The 25658-nt window shown below is 34.2% G+C and overlaps 1 protein-coding gene across 1 annotated transcript in view; it reads right to left on the reverse strand.

Moving 5' to 3' along the window:
- Positions 1 to 25658, reverse strand: part of EYS (eyes shut homolog) — a 1685417-nt gene that overhangs the window by 898091 nt on the left and 761668 nt on the right. The window contains exon 21 of the mRNA XM_033867388.2: positions 2897 to 3021. Coding sequence (XP_033723279.1) covers positions 2897 to 3021 — 125 coding nt within the window. The remainder of the gene's footprint in view (positions 1 to 2896; positions 3022 to 25658) is intronic.

The following is a 25658-nucleotide window of genomic DNA, read 5'->3' on the forward strand; positions in this document are numbered from 1 at the left end:
TTTGAGATTTTTCTTGTTTCTTCAGGTAGGATTGTATTGCTATAAACTTCCCTCTTACAACATCTTTTGCTGCATCCCATAGGTTTTGGATTGTCATGTTTTCATTGTCTTTTGTCTCTAGGTATATTTTAATTTCTTCTTTGATTTTGTCAGAGATCCCGTGGTTATTTAGTGAAGTATTGTTTAGCCTCCATGTATTTGTGCTCTTTACGTTTTTTCCTTGTAATTTATTTCTAATCTCATAGCGTTGTGGTCAGAAAAGATGTTTGATAGGACTTCAATTTTCTTAAATTTACCAAGGCTTGATTTGTGACCCAAGATGTGATCTATCCTGGATCATGTTCCATGTGCCCTTGAGAAGAAAGTGTAATCTGCTGTTTTCAGATGGAATGTCCTATAAATATCAACTACATCTATCTGGTCTATTGTGTTATTTACAGTTTTTGTTTCCTTATTAATTTTCTGCCTGGATGATATGTCCATTGGTGTTAGTGAGGTGTTAAAGTCCCCTATTATTATTGTGTTACTGTTGATTTCCTCTTTTATAGCTGCTAGCATTTGCCTTATGTGTTGATGTGCTCCTATGTTGGGTGCATAGATATTTATAATTGTTATATCTTCTTCTTGGATTGATCCCTTGATCATTATGTAGTGTCCTTCCTTGTTTCTTGTAACACTCTTTATTTTAAATCTATTTTATCTGATATGAGTATTGCAAGTCCAGGTTTCTTTTGATTTCCATTTGCATGGACTATTTTTTCTATCTCCTCATTTTCAGTCTGTATGTGTCCCTTGGTCTGAAGTGGGTCTCTTGTCGACAGCATATATATAGGTCTTGTTTTTGTATCCATTGAGCGAGGCTGTTTGTTTTGGTTGGAGAATTTAATCCATTCACATTCAAGGCAATTATCAATATGTTTATTCCTATTACCATTTTCTTAATTGTTTTGTGTTTGTTTTTGTAGGTTCTTTCCTTTTCTTATGTTTCCTACTTAGAGAAGTTCCTTTAGCCATTCTTGTAGAGCTGGTTTGGTGATGCTGAATTATCTTAGCTTTTGCTTGTCTGTAAAGCTTTTTATTTCCCCATCAAATCTGAATGAAATCCTTGTTGTGCAGAGTAATTGTGGTTGTAGTTTCTTCCCTTACATCACTTTAAATATATGGTGTCATTCCCTTCTGGCTTCTAGAGTTTCTGCTGAGAAATCAGCTGTTAACCTTATGGGAGTTCCCTTGTATTTTATTTGTCACCTTTCCCTTGTTGCTTTTCATAATTTGTCTTTAATTTTTGTCAATTTGATTACTCTGTGGCTTGGCATGTTTCTCCTTGGGTTTATCCTTTATGGGACTCTCTGCACTCCCTGGACAGGGCTGGTTATTTCCTTTCCTTGTTAGGGAAGTTTTCTACTATAATCACTTCATATATTTTCTCAGGTCCTTTATCTCTCTCTTCTCCTTCTGGGACCCTTATTATGTGAATGTTGTTGCATTTAATGTTGTCCCAGAGGTCTCTTAGACTGTCTTCATTTATTTTCATTCTTTTTTCTTTAATCTGTTCTGCAACATTGAATTCCACCATTCTGTCTTCCAGGTCACTTTTCCTTTCTCCTGCCTCAGTTATTCTGCTATTGATCCCTTCTAGTTTATTTTTCACTTCAGTTATTGTATTGTTCATCTCAGTTTGTTTGTTCTTTAATTCTTCTAGGTCTTTGTTAAACATTTCTTACACCTTCTTGATCTTTGTCTCCATTCTTTTTCTGAGGTGCTGAATCATTTCACTATCATTTTTTGAATTATTTTTCTAGAAGGTTGCCTATCTCCACTTCATTTAGTTGGTTTTCTGGGCTTTTATTTTGTTCCTTCATCTGGTACATAGCCCTCTGCCTTTTCATCTTGTCTATCTTTCTGTGAATGTGATTTTTGTTCCACAGTCTGCAGGATTGTAGTTCTTCTGGCTTCTGCTGTCTGAGAAAAATATTTTTTGGGGGAAAAGCAAAAGCTTTTAAATGGTATTTATTTCTTCTATCAGAGCATTGTAAGCTTTATTCTACTTCTTTTATCTGTAAGAATTATTGGCTATTATTTCCTCTGGGGGTTCAAATAACCAGGAGTCCAGACTCTAGGGTATCCACAAGCTATCTTAAGTCTTCTCTGGGGTTTGTGAATAGTGAGAATTCTTTTTTAGTGACCAAAAATATTCCCCACATATATTCTTGTGAGATTATTATTGCTCAAGGAAATTCACATATTCAAAATCATTTTGGGGTGGATGAAACTAAATTTTGAAGGTAAGATGAGTGATAGAAGTCACAGGTAGAAAGCAACAAATTTGAAAGTTTAGAAAACTAGAGGAAAGAGAGGGAAGAAGATTCCTGGACACAACTTGTTTATATCAGTATACAGTTAAAGATAATATGAGCAAATGCAGAAATGGCCCAAAAGACCTGTTGTTAATAAAAAAGTTCTCCTTGAATAAAATCAGTTCACCCAACCAGTCCATCTCTATACTGATGATCATTGGCAGTAATAATAATGTAAATATTAATGAGCCAGTTTTTACAAAGGACTTGTGCACCAGGCATAACGGATATAGATAAAGATCAGGAATTTGAAGCTTACATAAATTTTGAAAATACCTGTAGTGAGATACCATGATCTAAGCACAAGGATTTCTTGCTGATAGCCTAAAGGATTGATTACTAGTATCACAGAACAACAATTTCATATTTTTTAAGTGTGATCAATGCTTAGAAGCTGGTTGATAGTTAACAACATTACTAGTGAGTTGATTGTCAAAATTGTATTGTACAAACACACACATATACAATACACATATATAAATACATATATTTTGTAACTAAATGTGACATTTGCATGATCATTACTTTTTCATAATTACCTTGTTGACATTTGCAAATATATCCATTGATGTGATCCTCACAGTTCACACCATTTAGACATGGTGATGAAGAACTTTCATTTATGTTAATTTCACAAAATTTCCCAGAAAATCCAGGGAGACATCTAAGAAAGAAAAGTGAAAAATACATATCTCTATATAATACACATGAGTCCATATTGTACAGTTAATATTTGCCAAATTAAGAATAAAATTAAGGACATGAGGTAGTCATTTATTTATTATTAAGGACATGAAGTAGTCATTTATTATAAAATTAAGGACATGAAGTAGTCATGTATTATCAACTACTATTTATTAGTAGTTGATTTATAGGAGATAATTTAATGGATATCTATTAGTATTTTCAGTGAAATTAAGGCCAATTGATCTAAAAGCAACCATAGCCACAAAGAAAAAGGGAAAATAAAAAGACTCAGGCATCATAGAGCTAAATCACTATAGACTTTACTCTTTCCATTCTATTTTAAACATAGGTAGCTTGGTATATACATATGTGTGCATGAATGAATGTATGTATGTACTATAAAATACCTATGCCTGTACTATAGAAAATATTGACTAAGGTTGATTACAGGATAGTCAGTAAACTTTTAAAATAAGGGTAAGCACTGTGTGTGTTGGGGCTCAGTCCCACCTTTCTCTATTTTCTTCTCTCACTGAGTGTATGTTGTACTTAGTGATTCACTGTTAAATGATGGTCAAAGCGTGCCTTCTCTTCCTTCTCTCTTTACTTTTCTTGGGCTAGCCAGCTGCTCTGTAGTAAGGATACTCAGACAACACTGTGGAGATGGTTACAAGGAGAAGAACTGAAGCCTCTGGGCAATAGCTGCATGAGGGAACTTGGAAGAGGATATTTTAGCCCCAGTAAAGTCTTCATACGACTGTAACCCAACTGATATCTTGGTTGCAACCTAATGAGAGGTCCTGAGACAGAACCACCCAGATGAGCCACTCCTAAACTCCTGAGCCACAGAATAATAAGTAATTAATAAACAAGTGCTGCTGTTTCAAGCCATTGGATTTGGGGAGTAGTTTGTTAAACAGCAACAGGTAACTATGAGGACCTTCTGAAGATCTAGGAAGAAGGCACATCAGAAGTTTTCCCTGGAATCTTTGAGAGATGGAGCAGCTGTACATTGCCTCTTGTCTACTTTGGTCAAGGTTGCCCTCAGTGCATTAGCCTACCCACATGTCTGGACTGATTTGTAGGTATTTATCCTCCATGTGTCCCCAATAAGATCCCTCAGCTTCCGAAAAAGTCCAAGACATAAAAGCAGAGACAGCTGAGGTGGGATCTAGTGGTGTGGCTAGGGACTGTCCAGCACAGCTGTTACGGGATGATAAGCAACAAAAGCACCTGCTGTATTTGCTACATGTGGAGCTCAACCTACTGTGTATGTTAAATAAGTTTTCAAAATAAATGGAGGAAGGAATTTAATGCACTTCAACTACACTGAGATCTTATGTTAAGAGAATTTTTTTCTTCTATTTTCTACTTTTAGGAATAATTAATTTAACATAAAAAAGTAGACTGTTATTTGGGGGATTATTTTTAAGAGATAATAAGCAAATAATCAGAACCAACTTGGGCAATGAAACTTATCTAAATCTATTATAAATTTTATCACTATGCCTATATTACTCTATTGTGATTAGAACTATTTTCTCAAAGCAAATACTCATTATTAAGAAAGCTTGCATATTTACAGTATACTGTGATATCCCAGTTAGCAAACATTATATAATTAAGGCTAGCTAAATGTCCTACCTATGTGCTAGGCACTTTGGAAGGTCATTTGCATCCACTTGTCAATCCTCAGAACACAATCCAAGATTGACAATATTTTTAGGCTACCAGTAATTGGAGCCCTCACTCTGGCCTGAGTTTAAATTAAAAATAATTCACTTGGCAGGCACAATTTTAGTAGATTCCGTTGTAAACATCGTGTTCCCATGGCAAGAGTCAGTCTAAATCCTGACCCACAAATGAACCCAGTTATGAAAGAAGATTCTGATTAAATCTCTTTAAAGTTTTGTTTCACTTAAAGATCCAAAATTTCTAGTGCTAGAATGGCTTAAGCAAAGTATTCAAGAGGTAGTGAGTTGTATTCTGCAGGCCCCATCCAATGTTAAAGAGCACACAACTTCAGGAGGCAACCTACCTGGTATTTCAAAAGCTCTATTGACAACAAGTAAATTAAGTTGAGCCATCATTATTTTTTTAATACTTGCAAAGCATCAAGTCTTTTGCCATAGTGTTATTATAATGCTATTAACTATTCTTTTCTTCTTCCACTCACTGGATGGCATTCTATTGATTGCAGAAATCCATGAACATTCTAACCCATCTCCTAAACACTTGACCATAACTTTCATTTTGTCAAAATTTTTCCCCCTTATATGGGAAATTTCCAAGTTTCTTAACTCATTCATTATAAAGCATAATTTCCAGATTTCTGACTATCATGACTACACATCTCTGGAAGAACAGTTTCTTCCAATAAGCAGATTTCCTCTCCTACCCTCCATCCCAATATTACAGTTAAAAGATGTTTTATTCTTTGTGGACATTTGTCTACATATGTGGACACACAGTATGTATGCTGTTAGAGAAATTAAGGCTCTTTTCACAGGGAAATCAGTTTTACACTACTTCTTTTTGGGGAACGAACAGTAATTATATTTGAGGAGGCAACATGCTAGAGCTGTTTAACATCCTAAGTTTTTACATTTCAAATGTGTTTTATTTCAATAACTGTTTACACATAAGCCATTTGGTATATATGTGTATTTTTGTGTGTGTGTATGTATGAATATATATGAAATGGAGGCTCAGGAGGTTATACAGTATAAAACAAAACCAAGATTAAAGGGGACCAGGATTTCACATTAAATGGTGAAAAAAAATTGATTTTTAAACAGTAAAATATATACATTTCTAAAGTTTATCTGAGGTTTCACAAAAGCACATTTAAAATTATGAGTTTTGTGGTTTCCAACATGCCCCCAACCTCAACATACACCATATTATCTTATTGCATCATTTATTTCTCCTTTGACTAATATTTTAATGAAATTATTTTAAGCCTTCTTCAGATTTCCAATTGTCTCTCTTAATCTTTAATATATGAATTATTATCTTTTAAATGGCCTCTGTTTTTTATTTTCTTATTGACTTTCTCTTCTTCCATTTTAACCAGTCTAACTCTGTCCAATCTCCATGGGCATAGAGTGTGATTGAAACAATTCCCCAGCAGAACTTTGGTTAGTTTCACAGGATCCTGTATCTTTAGCAAGATTTTAAATTTTACTCTTAAGTTGATTTCCCATGTATTTACATTGTATTTTCTGCAAGTTATCAGGGGACAGATTCCTGATATCTCAACATAGTATTTATTTAAGAGCCATATTTGAGTTAAGGTTAATTTTAAAAGTGACATTTTTTTATTTCAACACAATCTTAGAGCAGCAAGGTTTGGAAAAATATCACTAAATAACAAATACTCAGGGGAAAAAAGATCCCTTGTACTTAACAGTATATCACATATTTTGAAAATTATTGTACTTCTCTAATTTCTGTCTTTTTATGCATATGACTGTACCAAAATGAAAAGTCTGAATCATGGCAATTTTTTCCATCTTGCCACAAGGCATAACAGAGAAATGGAAATGTACAAAGTATACTTCTTTCTAAATAATTGCTATTTATGCTATTTCTGGACTTTAGTTCAAAGATAATATTTGAATGTAATATATTCTAGCTCAGTGTGGAATCAGAAATTTCTGAAAGTATTTTAATTGTGTGTAACTAATATAGCTAATATAGCCAATATGGTGAGGAATTCTCCAACATAAGACATAAATGCTTCTATAATTCTCCATGAAATAATGTAAAGGAATTAAAAAACTAACCTGCCACTCATCAGCCTACATCAGCTCATAATGAATAAATCACTGCATAAATTGAACTTTAAGAAATGCCTTTGGGATTGTTTATATCCAGATAATTTATTTCTCTCAAGAGCATCTATGGTTTCTATTAGGCTTATTAAAATACTGAGGGCTTCCCTGGTGGTGCAGTGGTTGAGAGTCCACCTGCCAATGCAGGGGACACGAGTTCTTGCCCCGGTCCGGGAAGATCCCCCATGCCGCGGAGCGGCTAGGCCTGTGAGCCATGGCCACTGAGCCTGCGCGTCTGGAGCCTGTGCTCCGCAACGGAAGAGGCCATAACAGTGAGAGGCCCACGTACCGCCAAAAAAAAAAAAAAAATACTGATTATTCTGACCTCTACCTATTTACCAAACTGTACATTTACTTAGGATCATTCTCTCTAATTTGCAATTGTGTCATTAGAAAACTGATAGGAGGAAAAACAAATCTGAGCTCCAATTATAGAAACTGATTTGCATATTAAAGTCACATTTATCAAAAAGATGGGTAGCAAGAAATATGTCATGAACTCTATAAAACTCCTAGCTGTGAAATAACTATGTTGTATTTTCATTTTTTATTTCTAATATGAGTACATTATGGTCAGAGAGCACAATCTGTGTAAATGCTTTTCAAACTTTAATGTAAATATACATTTAGGGATAAATTTCTAACAGACTCTGCTTCTTTTTGAAATGGCATTTAGGTATAGATAGCTACATGTTGCTTCCCTACAGAAGTTCTAACCAGATTCTCTAATATATCTGAAATAGTGAAAATGTCAATTGTGTGTTTGTAAAAAATACAAAAATTTAAAAAACTGTCTATTAAAGTCAATAAATGTATCCTGTTTTAATTATAATTATTATGATCTGTTAAATTTTATGCAGCTGGCTACTCTATCTCCACAAGACGCAGCTCCTGTCTGGGCTCAAGGAAATTCTCTCCATTTTTCATGCTCTCTTCAGCATTCATATTTTGAGAGATTCCTAGAAGAAGCAGGCCATCCAGCCTGTATATTTTTAGACGATCTTCATTGAGCCAAAAACATCCTCCTTGACATCATCTGACATCAAATATTTTGTACTGGGGAGGAGGGATTTTAAAGCCATAGCCTCAAAGTAACAAAGTGAGCTCCTTTTAAGCATTTTCCCTGAACACGTCTTTCCCTCTGGAATTTTTAGGGATGTTAAGAACATGATGCAGGTGTTCCTAGTTCCCTACCAAGTAATATTTTAATAAGATGACAATGTATTCAGTTCACTAATTTATCTTTAATGATTTTATATTTTTAACAGTGCCTTAGTTGCTTCAGAAATTTTCTTTCTTGTTCACTTTCTTGCCTGCCTGTGTTTTTTGTTAGGGCTGACAAAAGTAACACAGATGGGGTGGCTTAAAAAATAGAAATCCATTTTCTCACAATTCTGGAAGCTACATGTTCTAGATAAAGGTGTCAGCAGGGGTGTTTTCTTCTGAGGACACTCTCATTGGCTTGTAGAAGGCTGTCCTCTTCCAATGTTTTCACATGGTCTTCCCTCTGTCTGTGTCTTCAGCCCCTCTTCTTGAAGGACCTCAGTCATATTGGACGAGGTCCCACTCATATGACCTCATTTTGCCTTTATTACTTCTTTAAATATCTTATCTCCAAATATAGTCAAATTCCAGGGGTTAAGACTTCAACATATGAATTCATAACCCCTGCTTCTTATCTGTAACTCAAAAGAAGTCTATGCCTGGATAACAATCAGAAGAAAAATGCTAGGAATATACTCAATGAAGGAAAAGCAAAGACATGAGTTTTGAAGTAGAGTTAGATAAAACATGCCAATAAAACTTTAAGGCAGGTCTTAGAAGGTGAACAAAAGCCATTTTAATAACCTTCACAGAAGTTCCTATTATATGAAAATTCTTGATCAACTTTGTGACTTTTTAAAACTATGGTTAATTATTAGCATTATACAAATATTTTTTTTCCTATTTTCACTACATAAGCCCCAAAGGTAGAATAGACGTTTAAGTTATAAAGTGAAAATCCTTAATTAAAAAGTCCTATTCATGTTTTTGGAGAAAAGGCATTATATGGGAATCCCCTACACTGAAGAATTACATGCATGCAAAGGACAGAAAAGTCGGCTTTATTATACTTCATGATGAAAACAAAAATAACATTTGAATCTTCCCTCCTGTTCTTTGTATTCACTAAGCACATTGAGTGTCTAATCTTGGATAACTGGCTATGGGGCACTGAGCTCAGAATCTAAGGTCAGCTGCCCTAACCAAGAAGCTTAGGGCTTTTGGCATCTCCTCCAGTTAATTAGGTGACATTTCTACTTAACAAAAACTGTTGAGTTGAAATGAAAACCTGCCTTACCAGGTAGAGGGGTAGATTTTTTCTTGAATTGTAAAGCTGTATCATCACAATAAAACTGCTCAAAAATTATATTGTTTTGCTACTTGACACAGTAGAGATTATATGTTCCAGAGAGAAAATCACACACAGGTGTGGGTCCCATGCATTGGTGTAGCATCAAAAGAGCAATATATCTCACACACACACATACATACACGTACACACAGGCACACAGACATTACAGCAGGGGGTGAGGACCACTTTGAGAAAAGAACACTTGATTTCACTCTCAGCTTCCCTTTCACACTTAAAAAAGTTGCAGGTGTTGCAACCACTGTGTCCAAGAAAACAAAAAGTGCAGACAGGCTGTGCAGAGCAGAACACAAAGGCAGAATTATCCTACCTACTTGATGATATCATTGAGGGGCTGAAACAAACCTGGAATCACCAGTTTCTGGATTTCTTATTTGGGGGAAATAAATTCCTATTGTTTGACTCTCCCGTAGCCTGTTTGTTGTGACTATTTTTTAAAGCAAAATCACCTTAAATCATAGCAGCTTTTGTTTGAAATATCACTCAGAGTTTGTCTTTGGATTTAACTTCTACTTTGATAAACTTTTATGTTTACATGTTTTCAGAACATATAGAAATGTGATCACATTTTATAAATTAAGACAGCTGAAATTTAATATACTATTATATATTATCTTCTGGGTCTCTCCATAGTTGTATACGTATATTTTCTTATGTTTACAATTGAAATACATTTTTCCCCCAGGGATTTTAAGATCTTTTACTGTGAGTGAGCATGGGACATTTGATGTGGCCCCTCAATACTGTGCCCTTGTCTATATATCATTTTACCCATATTATCCATCTGTTCCAATATGTATAGGTTTCCTCTTCTTTGGAGAAATAATGAATGAAATAGTGCCTGTGCAGAAAACTCACATTTGGGAGCAGTCAAAGTTCCTGCCAGAGATTCAACATGGGTCCAACTGCTACATTACCAAAAACAAGCTATCTGTTCTTTTCATTCTTTCTAAAGCCCTTCTTTACCTTGAAAGGGTAGAAGAATCATGTACCCACTCTGTAATTAATAGAAATAAAAAAGAAAAGAAAATATTTTCAACTTGTCAGTTCTTCTAAATGCACCTACTTCCATTCTCAGGAGAGAAGAGATGTGCTCTTACACACAGATAGAATGATGTTATAATTTGCATCTAAGTCTACATACTTCGAGGATTAAAGGAGATCCTCCTATTAATTAGCACAGAAAAAACAGGCATGAACCAGAACTATTTCAGGCAATGTGATAAGTGTGATCATCCCACCCACAGAAGGTCTGTGCTGTCTGTATGCTCAGCATCCATTCCCCTAAGGGAATCCTGAGTGCCTGTGGGTAGGGCAGGGGGCCGGGTGGGAGAGCGGTGGTCTGAGGTTAAATTGGAATCCTACGTTGTGTCATCTAAAGGGTAGAAGTGGTCCAACCTGCTCTATTACAAACCCTCTTTGGTTTGGTTTGGAGGTGAGGATTTGACTCAAGCAATGCCAAATAGTTTTCTTATGAGTTGATTTGGTCTTTCTTTCAGACTGTAGCCTGAGAAGATTGAGGTCTAGGTTATCAACAGCAGTTTTTCTCACTCTGTGTATGGAGTTCACCTTCAGCTAAAGCCAGTATACACAGGGGAGTAGAATCGAAAGACAGAGAAATAATTTCTGGACTGAGTCATCCCTGGATCCAGCTATGCCTGAAGTTAGCAGCATAAGTGAACTTCCAGTTTTTATGAGCCATAAAAATTCTAGGTATATTTTTCATTGAATTAGTTTAGTTGCTTGTTTGTAATTTTTTTGTTGAAGTTAACTGAGTCTTAATACAGTATTTGGTCTTCTTATAAAATAAAAGATTTGAGATGGAGAGGAGTGAGTAAGAACTAAGAGAACAAGAAAAAATAACACAGAAAATCTGTCTTTCTATTGTGAGACAGAATCATATCAGAATTTATAAAATTGTTAATTTTTAATGTTCAAATGCCTTTTAGAAATGCATACTCTCTGATGACAGAAACTATACTCCTAAGAATTGTTGCAAAGCTAGTATATTTATACTTATCATTTCCCACTTTAAATATACTAATACCCAAATAAATAGTAGAACATTATAATATGACATTATGAAAGCATAATGAGTAGAAAAACGTATATATGTATGGAAATAATGTGTTCTGCAAACCAATTCCTGATTTCTGCCTACCCGACCTAAATATACTTTTTTGTGTGGTTGATATGGTGGTCTTCCTTGCAATTGCTAACAGGGCATGTCATGATCACTTACCTGTGATACATAGCTCTGAATCAAAATAACGCATATTACTGGGTGGGAGGAATCTCTGTATGAGCTTACAGAATGCAGCATCAGCATGTCAGCTGCCTAAACTCCTTCATTGGTAATTCTTTTCTATATAAAGCTTTTTTTTTTTCCTTTAAATTCCTAATTTAGCGAGCAAGTAACTAGAAATAGTTCTTTAGGATTCCATTCATCAGAACTTTATTATTTCACATCAATTAAGCCTTTATGATATAGCTGAATTTCTTTGGGGAATAAATACTGTTTACTATTTTACTTTGCCACCCAACTAATAGGAAGTTTTAGGTCTATCTCAGCGTTAAAGTCCAGGCTGAATGCTAGGTGATTAGGAGATTTTAATGAACACATTTCTGAGTGATGGAACATTGAAAACCAGACACCGCAGCAGTCATATGTTTGAATCAACAAATAAAACAGAAGAATTAAGAATTCAGTGATTTGTTTAAACGACCTAAAGTAGAACTATTTTAGACAAATTATAATATTGGATTCTTACTGGGAACATCAATCCTGTATGTAATCTTGGATCTGAAACTGACTCCATGGGGAGTTCTCCAGAAGGTTCATTTGATTAAACAGAAGCAAAGACGGTGTAGAGTGCAATATTCAGGAAGTACGGTATTCAGAGCTAAGGCTTTGGAATTCTTGACATGGGGACGACACAGAGATGAATAAGATCTCTGGGAATTGTCAGCTGTGTGACCTTGATCAATGATGTAAATTTTACATTTATAAATATCCGTAAGATTTTCTCATGTATAATTTCAGGATTATATTTAAACTGAAATTATAGGTCTAGCTTGAGGATGAATTTAAAAAGTAAATGTAATAAAAAATAATGTAAAAATATACTTATTACAATGTTATGAAAATTTGGGTACATTTTAAGTGCTGGTGATATTTTTAGTGCTCTCTTTTTATTATTGCTCTGATGGTTGTTATTTATATTAAGCAAAAAAAGGCACAATGTTAAGATGGATAAGTTAAATTCCTGTTTCCACATGCTTAAATTCTCTAAAAGGAACTGCTTGCTATTCTTTAAACTTCACAAGAATATATTTCAGAGTAGTTTATAGTTTCTGCCAAAAAGATAATATAATATCTGAGTGTTATACTTAAATAATTGAAATAATAATACTGAAAAACTATCCTATGAAGTAATGATGACTTAGGGATCAAAAGAGTAGGAAAAATGATGACTTACTGATTACTGAAGTTCCGTGAGTAAGGATAAAATTTTATATTTTTGAAAGTGAAGATGAATCGGAGATCTTCAATAAAATGTTTTCGTAATATATACAGTGTGGATTAAAAATAATAAAAAGACACTTGTTTTCAGAAAATGAGAGAAGTAGATAGCCTAAGACATTTTCAGTATAAAACACTCAAAAATTATAATTATGTGTGTGTGCACATGTCCCCAGACAGTATTTACTTTGGGTCATGAATGGGTAAGGTTGCAGGGCTTCCTTCAAAGCATGCTAAAACTAGTGAGTAAATATTTGATGAGAAACAATTTAATAATTTACTGTGATCATGTAATTGAATATTCTTAACGTTTGAAAATATGGCAGTATTTTGGGGTAAAGAGCTATGCGTCTGCAAAGTTTCTTTCATGCTACAGAAAATAATGCACATGTACCTGTGTGTATTGTTTCTCATGTTGAGATAAATTTCTGTTACTGGGGATGCACAGTTATACAAGTACTCCAGGCGTCCTGGTGGGAGTGAATATTAGACTTTAGCAATATGTTTTAAAAGCTTCATATGTTTGCATCTATTCTAAGTTAGTAATTTTTATGCCAGGATAGAAAAGTTATCATCACAAAGGCAAAGATGAACTAATGGGGTTTTTTTAGTTGGCAGAATTCCAAGATTACCACAGTCATGCCTAATCTCCCCTGCCACCCCTAGTATGGGTGAAGCCCATGATTGTGATGAAATATCACTCTGATTGTGTCCAGTTGCATGGCAGTGGAGAGAGTGCCTGGGGTAGGTCTAACCCAATGGAGTGAGTGCTTTAAAAGCAAGGAGATTTTTCTGACTGGTACAAAAGAGGCAGAGAGACTCACACTGTGTGGCCTAGAAGAACTAAAGCAAAAATCCAAGTTGTGAATGTGGGGACCATGCAGGAAGAAACCATGGGTGACATCTTGGAGCAAGAAGTGTTCCCTGGCTGATGGCAAATTGGGACTCAGTCCAGCGGCCACAAGAAAACAAATTCTGCCAATAACCCATGGACTTGGAAGAGGACTCCAAGCCCCAGATAAGAACACCAGCTCCAGTGTCATTTCTAACATCAAGTAACTGGAAAGCATCTATATAACTAGCAATAAATACCAGGTAAGCAAAATTTGACATATTAGTCAGTAATTAACTTTCATGTTTGCAAAGCCCATGTACAGCCTATGCGAAAGCAGTGTATAAATTTCTGTGTCTATGTATCAATATATATATATTTATATACACTCATATATTTTTATATTGCATATTGTTATGGAGTAGAACTGTGTCTCTCAAAAGAGGCCTAAACCCCAGTACCACAGAATATAACCTTGTTTGGAAATAGAATCTTTGAGCAGATATATTCAAGTTAAGATTAGGTCATTGGAGGAGACACTAATCCTTATCTATAGGGGAAATTTGGACTCAGTGACAGACACACACAGAGGGAAGAGCATGTGAAGATAGAGGGAGACCACCATCTACAAGCCAAGGGGTGCCTGAGGCTCTCAGAAGTTACTACAGGTGTGAACGTTCCCTCAGAGTTCTCAGCAGGAACCAGCCCTGCCAACACCCTGAGTTTGGACTTCTAGCCTCCAAAACTGTGAAACAACAATTTCTGCTGTTTAAGCTACCCAGTGTGTGGTACTTTGTTATGGCAGCCAGGAAACTAATATACATCTTTTATGCTTTTGTTGATGGAACTACAGCAACATTTAACAGTGACTGTCTCAGTTGTTGAAAATTTATTTTAGTGGGTTCTGAAAACGAAATTGGTAGTATTCAGTCATGTTTGACCTATTAACATGACAACTTTGCTCCAGACTTTTGTTTTATATTTTTTGCTCTTCATTTTTGAAGTTTTCATAATAAATATCTATTATTTTCATTAATTGCAAAATACTGATAACCCTCTTCAAATCAACAAAAGTTGGGGGTTATTTATGTTCTTATAGATGTTAAATAAAAACCAACAACTAACTTGTAAAGTCATTTCCTTTCTTATATTCCCTTTTCTTCTGTCTCATATCCGCCTTGTGGCATTTCATAGTTTGTTCATTATTTGTACACATGTCAGGTTTTATGTTGACATATTAGATACAGCCATGACTAAAATCAGCAGTTTTCTGTCTCCACTGAAATGAAATAAGTAATGGGAGATTAATATTGAATAGTCAGAATATGCACAGAAATTTTCTTCAATTCATTGTCTAACAAAGACAGCTCTTCCTTCAGCAAAGAATATTCATTTCAACACATGTTAATGTTGATTCAATGGTTGAGCAATCATTTAAGGATTCAGTGAAAGCTAAAAATTTATTAAGAAACCTGTTAGTGGTGTCGAGTGGGAAAGACAGGCATCAAAGTAGTAATCATGAAAATGTATGGTATAGTCTTACCATGGGAAACTTACATGAATGACGTGGAACTAACCAAGTCAAAGGTGAGAAAATTCCCACTGAGGAAGTGATTTGTAAGGTGAAGACTTCTGATTTATGCAGGATAAGTAGAAACTAGCGGCGGAGAGGGCTGGGGGGTTGGGCTGTATAGAAGGCTGACTAAAAATATAAATATATCACTGAACAAAATTCTGTGATCTTGGTTAAGACACTCAAAAATGGTTATGATGCCATGGTCCATTAAATGTATGACTTCTTTTGACATCAATCTTGATTTTGTAGAAATACTTTTCAAATCTGCATTTTCTGTCAAGAATAAATCTCATTAACTGCTCCACTACAAATGCCCACTTCTGTCACTGCAGATTTATATAGGGACAACTATACATTATTAACAAGCTATGAAAAGTCACTGGCTAAATGTCACCAAAGCTGAGATATAGCTGCACCTTAGGATTCATATAGCAAACAGTTTGGTTTTAATCATCTTAGACCACAAGATGTCTTGACATTTGAGCAGTGACTTTTTCCTCTTTAACTTGCACTGGAGACAGACCTCTATTATCTCAGCCATAATTTTCAACTTAAACTGTGATAGAAAGTTTTAACTTCTAAATTAAAAAGGTGAAAAAATAATCTATCCATCAAAGACCTTATCATTCATTTAATTGATGCTCACCTCCAGCCTTCTCCTCCCCCACCCCCAAACATAAGTGAGAAAGGGCAGCTATAAAATTCAAGCATCTTTAGAACTGCCAGAAATGTTTTGAGCTAACTGCCTTTCTGTTACATTAATACCTATGAGAAATGATCTTGCTGAACTACATTAAAATATATGATTGATTTTCCTGTTGTTTTTTTTTTGATAAAATAAATAGGTTTCATACTTTTAAAGTATGCAACTGAATATTTTTTTTTTCTGCTCAGGGTCTAATAATATTATCAGGACATCAATCTATGGTTTCCACAAAATGTCTAAATTTATTAACAATATTTCACTGACAATATCTAATATACAATATTATGAACTTAAATTTTATTAAAATATATCATTTTAGCTTTCTACTGTGGAAGAGTCACAACAGTGATATAAAGAAAGTGTAATTTTTTAAACTAATAATAATCAGGAAAAAATTACAAAACAGATATCTTAGTACAGAAAGTGGTCACCAACGAAATTCTATCAAATATAACCTGCATAACTTGTAAGAAAGCATGTGTACCCCAATGTCTTTTATAATTTGACTATGTGTATAGGGCAGCAAGCTATGGATGAACAATTATTAGAAACAATTACATGGATCCCCTATTTCCAAATTATCAGGAGGGAGATACATTTAGATATAAACTTTACTTCTTGTGTAGTTTCATTTTAAGTTAAGAAGGCAACACATAAACAACTGTAGTCTCCCCATAAAATTTAAAGATGCAATAAAGAAAAAACAATTAAGGACTTCACAGCTTGAAAATACCTAGACTGTGTAACTGAACTCAAGATGTCCTCTATGCAGAGGTTCTAGGATTATAGTTTGCCATTCCATAGCACCCTGTGAATATCTGTTCTGTTTTTCACAACTTAAATTTCAAAAGGAAAAAGACTAATGATCAGATTAATTGGTTTCTTACAGGTCTCTGTCAGTTGTCTTCATTTTATTTTAAAATATATATATAATAAAGTTATAATTGGTATAATAAATTTATACATGGAAATGAAAGTAGATGATGGTGTATAACATTGGGCACACCATTGTTTTTTTAACTGATCTATGAAAGGTGATACTTAAAAAGTATAAATTTACAGTATTTTCACTTTTTATTTTGCCAGGAAATACGTGTGGTCAGAAGTCTGTCATTGTCTTTAGCTCTTTGACAAGTTGAGAGCATCACTTTTATGTTTGCTTCTATTTCCTCTTCTTTATTTATTGAACAATATTCAAGTAATATTTGTCAATTACTTATTATGTATGAGACACTGTACTAAGTTCTCTACAATGATGAGCAAAACAGACATGATGCTTGCAGAGATTATATTTAGATAGAAAGAGAAAAACAAGACTCACACAAAACAGTCACTGTTGCCATGGTAACTAATGGGAGATAAGACCTAGATTGTGGGTGGTGGGAAGTGGGGAGATGTTTCCCTACACCTGTTCTTTTGATAGTGAGCAGGGAGACAATCACCCTGGAACAGCAGGCTTTGCTCAGGCACAACCGGGTACTTAGTCAGCTGCCCCTACAGGCTTGACTGGTAGATGGAAGCTATGTTAGGCCCTGAGAATTTTTCCAGGATTTGCAGTTCTCAGTTGGGATTCTCTGGAAACAAACTCTGAGCAAAGAGTTCCAGTGGAAGTAGTTTTTGGAGAGATGTAGACAACACCTAAAGTGGAGTAAGCTGGTGGAGGGAAGAGAATGCAGGAAATGAAGTTTGCATTATTATATCAATTATTGAAGTGGGGATTAGGGTTTATTCCTTGGGCAAGTTCTGGTCAACCATGAAAAATACACTTCAGAAATACCCCCACCTGATGGGGTGAGAAGGATAAGATACTTACACCCCATCTCCCGCCAAGTATAGTCATGGGCTGCATGCTGGATTGGGGAGATGCTGAGGAAGGGAAAGAGTGTGAATTCCCGAGAATTACTGTTCTGCCTTTCAGGGAAGAAGATTCTGAAAGCTCTCAGGCTCATAGATACAAACGCAGGCAGCTAGAAGATGCTATGGCAAGTTGAAATGGTAACATCATAGCAGTGTTACCCCGACAGCATCTGATAGAGTGAGTTAAAATTACTTGTATTAAGTAATTACTTGTTGACTATTAATTAAAAGTCACAGACCTAAGTGGTATGTAGATTTTTGTCCAGTAGAGATGCAAATCATTTCTGTTCAGTGGAAACAAATAACTTCAAAGGTTTATTATTTATTGTTCTGTAGGACAGTAACCAGATTTGTATTTAATTTAGTAATGTTTTTCTCAAATGTCTTTATTAAACTTCCTATAAATATATGTCTTTTCAAATGCCCTATGAACTAGTCAACATCTTCCAGGTAAGTCATCTCATTAATTAATGAAATTAATGAATTAATTTATACTTATTTATTTTATATTGGCATGACAAACCTACTTATAATTTTAAAAATATAACTTGATTTGTCTGTGGCACATTTTAAGTGCTCTATATATGTTACTAAATTTAATTCTCAGAATAGTACATGTAGAGAGGTTTTTATTTTATAAATGAGAATAATTGCGTGTTAATAAGGTTGAGTAATTTGCCCAAGGTCACAGTTGGTAAATAATGGATATGAATTCAGACGCAAGGATGTCTGGCTTGAGAACCTTTCATGTTTTGAGAATAACTGCACTGAACATTTTCTGATAGGAGCAGAGATCCCTCCCAGCTAAACACGCAACTACCAGACAACTGTGCACATCCAGGCCAGAAAAATAGCCCTTTACTTAAAGAGTCAGATATGTTTTAATTTTTAAAAGAGTCAATTAAAGCATGAAAAACTGATAATTTTCCCAAAAAATAATAGAACTAGACTTCCTTAAGTTACTAAAGTTATCTTTCTAAAACTTCAAAATTCACTAAAAATTTAGTAGTGATTATATATACTTGTAAAACAGTATATTCTGATGAAATGTAACATCACTAATAAGGGAGAATTTCTCAGTTTTCATTCTCATTAAGTCATATAAAAGCCTAAGGGAAGGGTCTTTAATTAGATACCACTTCATGTGGCTACACTGTAAATTGGTCAGTTAACAATTTTTTGAACTGTTGGTTGAAAGTCACAGTTTTCAACAGCTGAAAGTCACAAAGCCTTATTTCTTGCTTATGAGATGTGTCCATCAAAGGTCCACCAGGACAACCCTCCTTTGTCATTCTCACTCTGGATCATCTGATGGAGTAGCCATCATCCAGAGCATCTGCAAAGTCTACCGCCAGCACTAATCTCTCTCCCCACTGGTCACATCATTCCCAGTCAAATTCATTAGCCAAAAATATCGATGCTGCTCCACCCCAAACAGAAGTATCTGGAAAAGGAAAACTGGAATATTTAGAAAAAAACCCTAATGAGTATCAACATAAAACAAAGTGAATATTCATAACTATATTTATTTCTATAATCTATATTTATCCCTCTATTTCTCTCTTTCTGTGAAAAGATACATATGAGAATTTTTAATTTGTATATATATATGTATATATACATAAGAATATAAATGTGACAAATCTGTGATAAAAATTATATAGACTTTTGGAGTTTTCATGAAGACACATTTGTGTTTTCATGAAACTTTGTCCATTTTAATAATGTTCTGACACTTATACAGCATTGAATTTGGGGGTCTCAAATAATTAGTAAACTTGGAAATATGTTTTTTATAAAACATAAAAAATAGTCTTTTGTGAGGAAAATAGGAATAGACTGAGAAATAAATAAATGAATTAGGGAGAGATGATAAAAGCAAAACATAATTAAATTACAGTAAGTTGTTTGCAAAAGGGATTTATCCAAAATTAGATTTCAAACTATTATAGTTGAAATCAAATTTAGCTTTTCTTGGCTCAAAGAAGATATATATATATTTTTTCCTTTACACTATAATTTAGGTTCCAGGTTTTGTATAAAATTTAGACTCAAGGAAATAGCCCTAGTCAGTATCAACATTATCATCCTCAGTTTTATGGATGTTTCAAAATTACCATTATTCTAAAGTACACTTATCTTATATTTAAATGTCTTAAATAAATATGTTCATTAATTAAATGTGTGTAAGAATTAAAAACAAAATTTGGAAATTATTATTTCACTGACATAAGAATTACACTTAATATCTTCATGCTTAAATTTACCCAATTGTCATCATCCATTTTTACTCCCAAGAACACTTCTCTTTTTGCCCATCCTGATCTCAATCCTTGCTATTCACAGGAAGCTATGCTTTCTCTGTTTTCTAAAGTTAGGCCACTGGTCTTTCCATATTTACTAACATATCATGAATGTATCCTGGTCTTTCATTCTAAAGAGAGCACTCTGATTCCCTGCTTATTACCCTTCACCATTAAAGTAATCTTATTCATTGCTTCCATTTGTAATTTCCCAGTTACTCCTCAATCCAAGACAACAATTTGCACCCTTAATTCTTAGTTTAAATTGCTGGCATGAAATAACCAAATCTAATGTTTACAAAAAGTCGACTCTCTTTAAAATCCTGATTCCTTTTTGAGATTTGATGCTATAAATCATTCTCCTCTGGAAGTTTTATTCTCCCCTAACTTCCAAGATATTCTATGTTAATCTTTTACTCCTTGTTTCTTTTATTTCACTGGTTCCAGTTCAACCACCCACTTCCTAAATGTTCTTTCATTAGGCTTTAAGGTCTGTTGTCATATTTTTTTTTTCTTTCTTATAAGTTCTTGCTAAGTTATTCCACATCCAGAAAAATGTTTCTTATCACCAACATTATGATGGCTCCAAATTGCTTTCATCGATTTAGACCTGAATGTTGGGTTACCCCTTAATTATCCTCACTTAGATGGTCTACAGACACCTTACAATGAACCTAACACCAAATTGTTTGTCCAACTCCTTCCTCCCACAACCACTTTCCATATATTCAATAGGCTATATGAAAGGATTCTTCTTATTTCATCCTCTTTGGTTGAGTCCTTTGAGAGTGTCTAAAATATTTCTCAAAACTTTGCGCAATTCTTCTATATTTACTGTTACTACTTTCTTTCCTAGGACATATTAAACTTTTAACATTTTCTTCAATTTCCTGTTCCTCCATTGTAATTTTCATCATCTCCATTTTATTTTTCCAAATCCTAGATTGTATTATGTCACTCCCTTTCAGAAGAAAGATTTCTGATGTCTCCCCAGTCATGAGAAATCACTTTATATTACTTGCGGTACTCTAATCTGTAAATCCATCATGCTAGATTAGAAGAGTTATAATCAATGGAAGGACAAAGGCTAGAAAGTAGATCCCCTGGCTTGTAAATACATGTGAATTCACTTTGTAAGATGAAATACATATATTTAAGCTAAATTTATTACAGATTATTTAACATCATGTGTCAGTTACCCATCACATAGTGCTACAGATTAATATTTTCCCCATATAGAGAGAGAGGGAGAGAGAGAGAGAGACCTAGATTCTCATCACTTAATCCTATTCATGTACTGCTTACCTCAGAATAGTGTTTTCTACAAACTAGAGAATTATTCCTTGCTCCTGACTAGATCCCAAAGGGTAGCACCACTGAGATGGAACATAGATAAAATAGATATGAGTAGCTAAACTGCAACTTCTGAGACAATTATTAGAGAAGCTTGTACATAGGAAGAAAACCAAAAAAACAAAATAAATAAAATCATAGCCAAAAAAACAAACAAAAACAGATATTTGCGAATGATATACCTGATAAAAGGGTAATATCTAAAATATACAAAGAATTCATACAACTTGATATCCAAAAAACAAACAAGCCAATTAAAAAACGCTCAGGGGAACTGAATGGATATTTTTCCAAGGAAGACGTACAGATAGATGGCCAACAGACACAGAAAAACCATCACTAACCATCAACATCACTAACCATCAGGGAATTGCAAATTGAAATATCAGTGGGATACCACCTTACAGCTGTCAAAAAGACAACAAATAGCAAGTGTTGGTGAGGATGTGGAGAAAAAGGAACCATAGTGCACTGTTGGTGGGAATGTAAATTGGTGCAGCCATTATGGAAAAGAGTATGGAGGTTCCTCAGAAAATTAAAAATAGAACTACCGTATGATCTAGCAACTCCTCTTCTGGATATTTTCCCAAAGAAGACAGAAACAATAATTAGAAAAAATAAGTGCACCCTCTATGATCATTACAGTTTTATTTACAGAAGCTAAGATGTAGAAGCAACCTAAATACCCATTAATAGATGAATGGATAAATAAAATGTGGAGATATATATATATATATATATATATATATATATATATATATATATAAAATGGAATATTTCTCCACCATAAAAATTAATGAAATCTTGCCATTTGCTACAACATGGGTGGACCTAGTGTATTATGCTAAGTGAAGGAAGGCAGACAGAGAAAGACAGAAAGATATATGATTTCATCTATATGTGGAATCTAAAAATCAAAAGAAATGAACAAAAACAAAAAAATCAACAAATGTTAACAAAACGGTCATAGATGCAGAGAACAAACAGGTGGTTGCCACAAGGGAGTCAGTAGGGGGATGAGTAAAGTATATGAGGAGATTAAAAGGTACAGACATCCAGTTACAAAATAAATGAGTCATAGGAATGAATGTACAGCATGGGGAATATAGTCAATAATAATATAATATCTTTCTATAGTGATGAAGTCGGTCAAAAGGTACAAACTTCCAGTGTAAGATAAATAAATACTAGGGATATAAGTACAACATGATTAATATTAATTAATGCAGCTTAAATGCTATATATGAAAGTTGTTAAGGTAGTAAATACTGATTTCTCATCACATGGAAAAAAATTTCTTTTTATTTTGTATCTATATGAGGTGATAGATAGTCACTAAATTTATTGTGCTAATCATTTCATGACGTATGTAAGTCAAATTATTATGCTGTAAACCTTAAACTCATATGGTGCTGTTTGTCGATTATATCTCAATGAAACTGGAAGAAAAAAATAGTCTTTCACAAACAATTAAAAACAAAACAGACATATAGTTTAGGATTAAGAACAAGATGTTCAAGAATATTGAAAGACTACTTAGTTTCTTTAGTTGTGAAAAGAAACACTAGATGTGATCACCTTATTTTTTACCTGATTTATTTATATATACTTTGAATAATATTACCAAAAGTTTCAGTAGATAATGTTGATATAAGCATATAGAAAAACTTTTATATTTTCCTTCCATAGGTTGAGAAGCACAGCTAGTTCTATTAAAGCAGGAAAACATTTTCCATACCATTTTCTATATTTAAAAATAATAAATGTATATGTTTCTGTATACATTTTCTATATTTAATTCTATATTTCTATACCTTTATTCTATATTTAAATTAAATTTTTTCATCATGATATGTTTTTTATTTGCAATTGAATTTGATTATTTAAAATTTTACATCTACAGTTATGTTTTCTTTTACCACCTTCAGAGTTTGGTTTCCAAACTAGACAGTGTCTGAACATACATGAGGAGACTTCCATATTTTATATGTTCAAGATCAAGTTATATGTAATGGGAAGTGGCTGTTATATGCTTGAAATTACTCACATGTAGAATTCTTCTGACTTACACTCTTTTTTGGAGGTAATTACACTCTTATTTGGAGGTAATGCTTTAAACTTTTCAATGTATTTTATTTTGATGTTTCATTCATATTTTTTCCTTAAGATAACTGTTAATTTATATTTTTCCTGAATATTAAACTTTTTCAGAGTTTTCAAATATTTTCCTCTTTCTGCCATATTATTATAGATTAAAGGGGTCCACAGATCACCAAGTACAATAAACTGAAAAAAGACGTACACTAAAATAAACCGTTATAAAAGTTCCAAAATCTGTGTAAAGGAGAAAATCCTAAATATTTCTGGAAAGAAAAAAGTGGTGTTAAATAATTGGAACCAAGAATAACATTTCACTTGTCAAGATAGCAATTTTATCAATATTCTGAGGAAAATATTTCCCAAACTGGAAACAATCAAGTGTGATAGTAAAGATGTCCTTAGATGTCAAAGATTTAAAAAGAAATCAATCTCTCAAGCACCAAGCTCTGTTTGTGGTTGTTTTCTGGATGCTAAAGGAAAAAAGAAATGAGCCCTGGAAGCCAATCCACCTGGATTCTGAGGTGCTAAAAAAATAATAAATATTTGAGGGGAACAGAATTTGCCACCCCAAACTATGTCCCTTTGGCATATTAATTATTTAAAACTGGTTATTTTCTAAGGAACAGCAGATATGGGAAAAATTCTGAAAACCAACAAGGAGTTACCCTTTTCTAAGAAACATTTGTATTTGTGAGGGAAATCTCCACTGGTAACGGTGTCTCCCTCTATCTGTACCAGAAGGTGGAGGAGGAAGACCAAATCTCTGGAAACTCAATGGAAAAACAAAAGACTGGGCTTCCCTGGTGGCACGGTGGTTAACAATCTGCCTGCCAATGCAGGGGACACGGGTTTGAGCCCTGGTCCAGGAAAACCCCACATACCATGGGACAACTAAGCCTGTGTGCCACAACTACTGAGCCTGTGCTATAGAGCTCGCGAGCCACAACTACTGAGCCCACGTGCCACAACTACTGAAGCCCACATGCCTAGAGCCCATGCTCCACAGCGAGAAGCCACTGCAATGAGAAGCCCACACACCACAGCGAAGAGTAGCCCCCGTTGCCACAACTAGAGAAAGCCCAAGTGCAACAACAAAGACCCAATGCAGCCATAAATAAATAAATTGATATAAAAAAGAAAGAAAGAAAGAAAGAACAAGGACTTAAATCTACATAGCAACTTTACCCCTGTTTATTGTGCTTTTCCTGGTCACCTCCCATAACAAACTCAACCCACATTCAACATACTTTTGTGTCTTTAGCGGAGGATTATGTTTTGGCCATTTGGGGGAGTTATTCAGTTGTCCTGGGTCTCTCCCATGTATACATGTTTTTAAACTTTTGTTTGATCTTCTCCTGTTAATCTGTCTCGTGTCAGTTTAATTCTTAGACCAGCCAGAAGAACAATATGGGAAACTCACTGAAAGAACAATACTAGTAGCAGGCATGTGAATATAGGCTCAAGGGCACATACCCTAAGATAGCCATGAGAGATATTGTGGACCTGGGGTTGGAGCTCTTTCTTTTACTCTTTTCTCTTCTTTCTATCACATTGACAAGGTTTTATATAAAAATATACCAGAATAAAAGAAAGACAGGATTTTATTGTGTACAAGTACGGAGTTTTCCATCTGACAGCTCCAGATATGTCCCACTCTTACTGGCACTATATACTCAATACTAGTTTATTCATCATTTGGTGAAGATTAATTGAGCTAATGTGTGGACAGTACTTATACAATAAGCTAATCATAAGCATACCTGTCGTTATTCTGATGAAGTGTTAACAACTATGACTATTCAAGACGATGATTTAACAGCAGTCTTTAAAACAAAAATGCTTTAAAAAGTTTGCATTACTTAAGTGGAACATTCTTCCTCTGAACATACATCATAATAAAATATTAAGATTTAGAAACAAAGCTATATGTACAAGGAAAATGATCTCAGTGTTATAAATGGTGATAAAAGGTAAAAATGACTTATATCAAACAAGTTGGCAATGTGATGTGGAAGATTTTTCAAAAGAATTAAAGCGGCCACTTGAAATCATATTTTTGAAAATATATTTAATGTGGGAAAATGTAGCTCTCAAACTGCATTTCATTCAATTACA

The sequence above is a fragment of the Tursiops truncatus genome, chromosome 12 (genome assembly GCF_011762595.2).
Source record: "Tursiops truncatus isolate mTurTru1 chromosome 12, mTurTru1.mat.Y, whole genome shotgun sequence".
NCBI lineage: Eukaryota > Metazoa > Chordata > Mammalia > Artiodactyla > Delphinidae > Tursiops > Tursiops truncatus.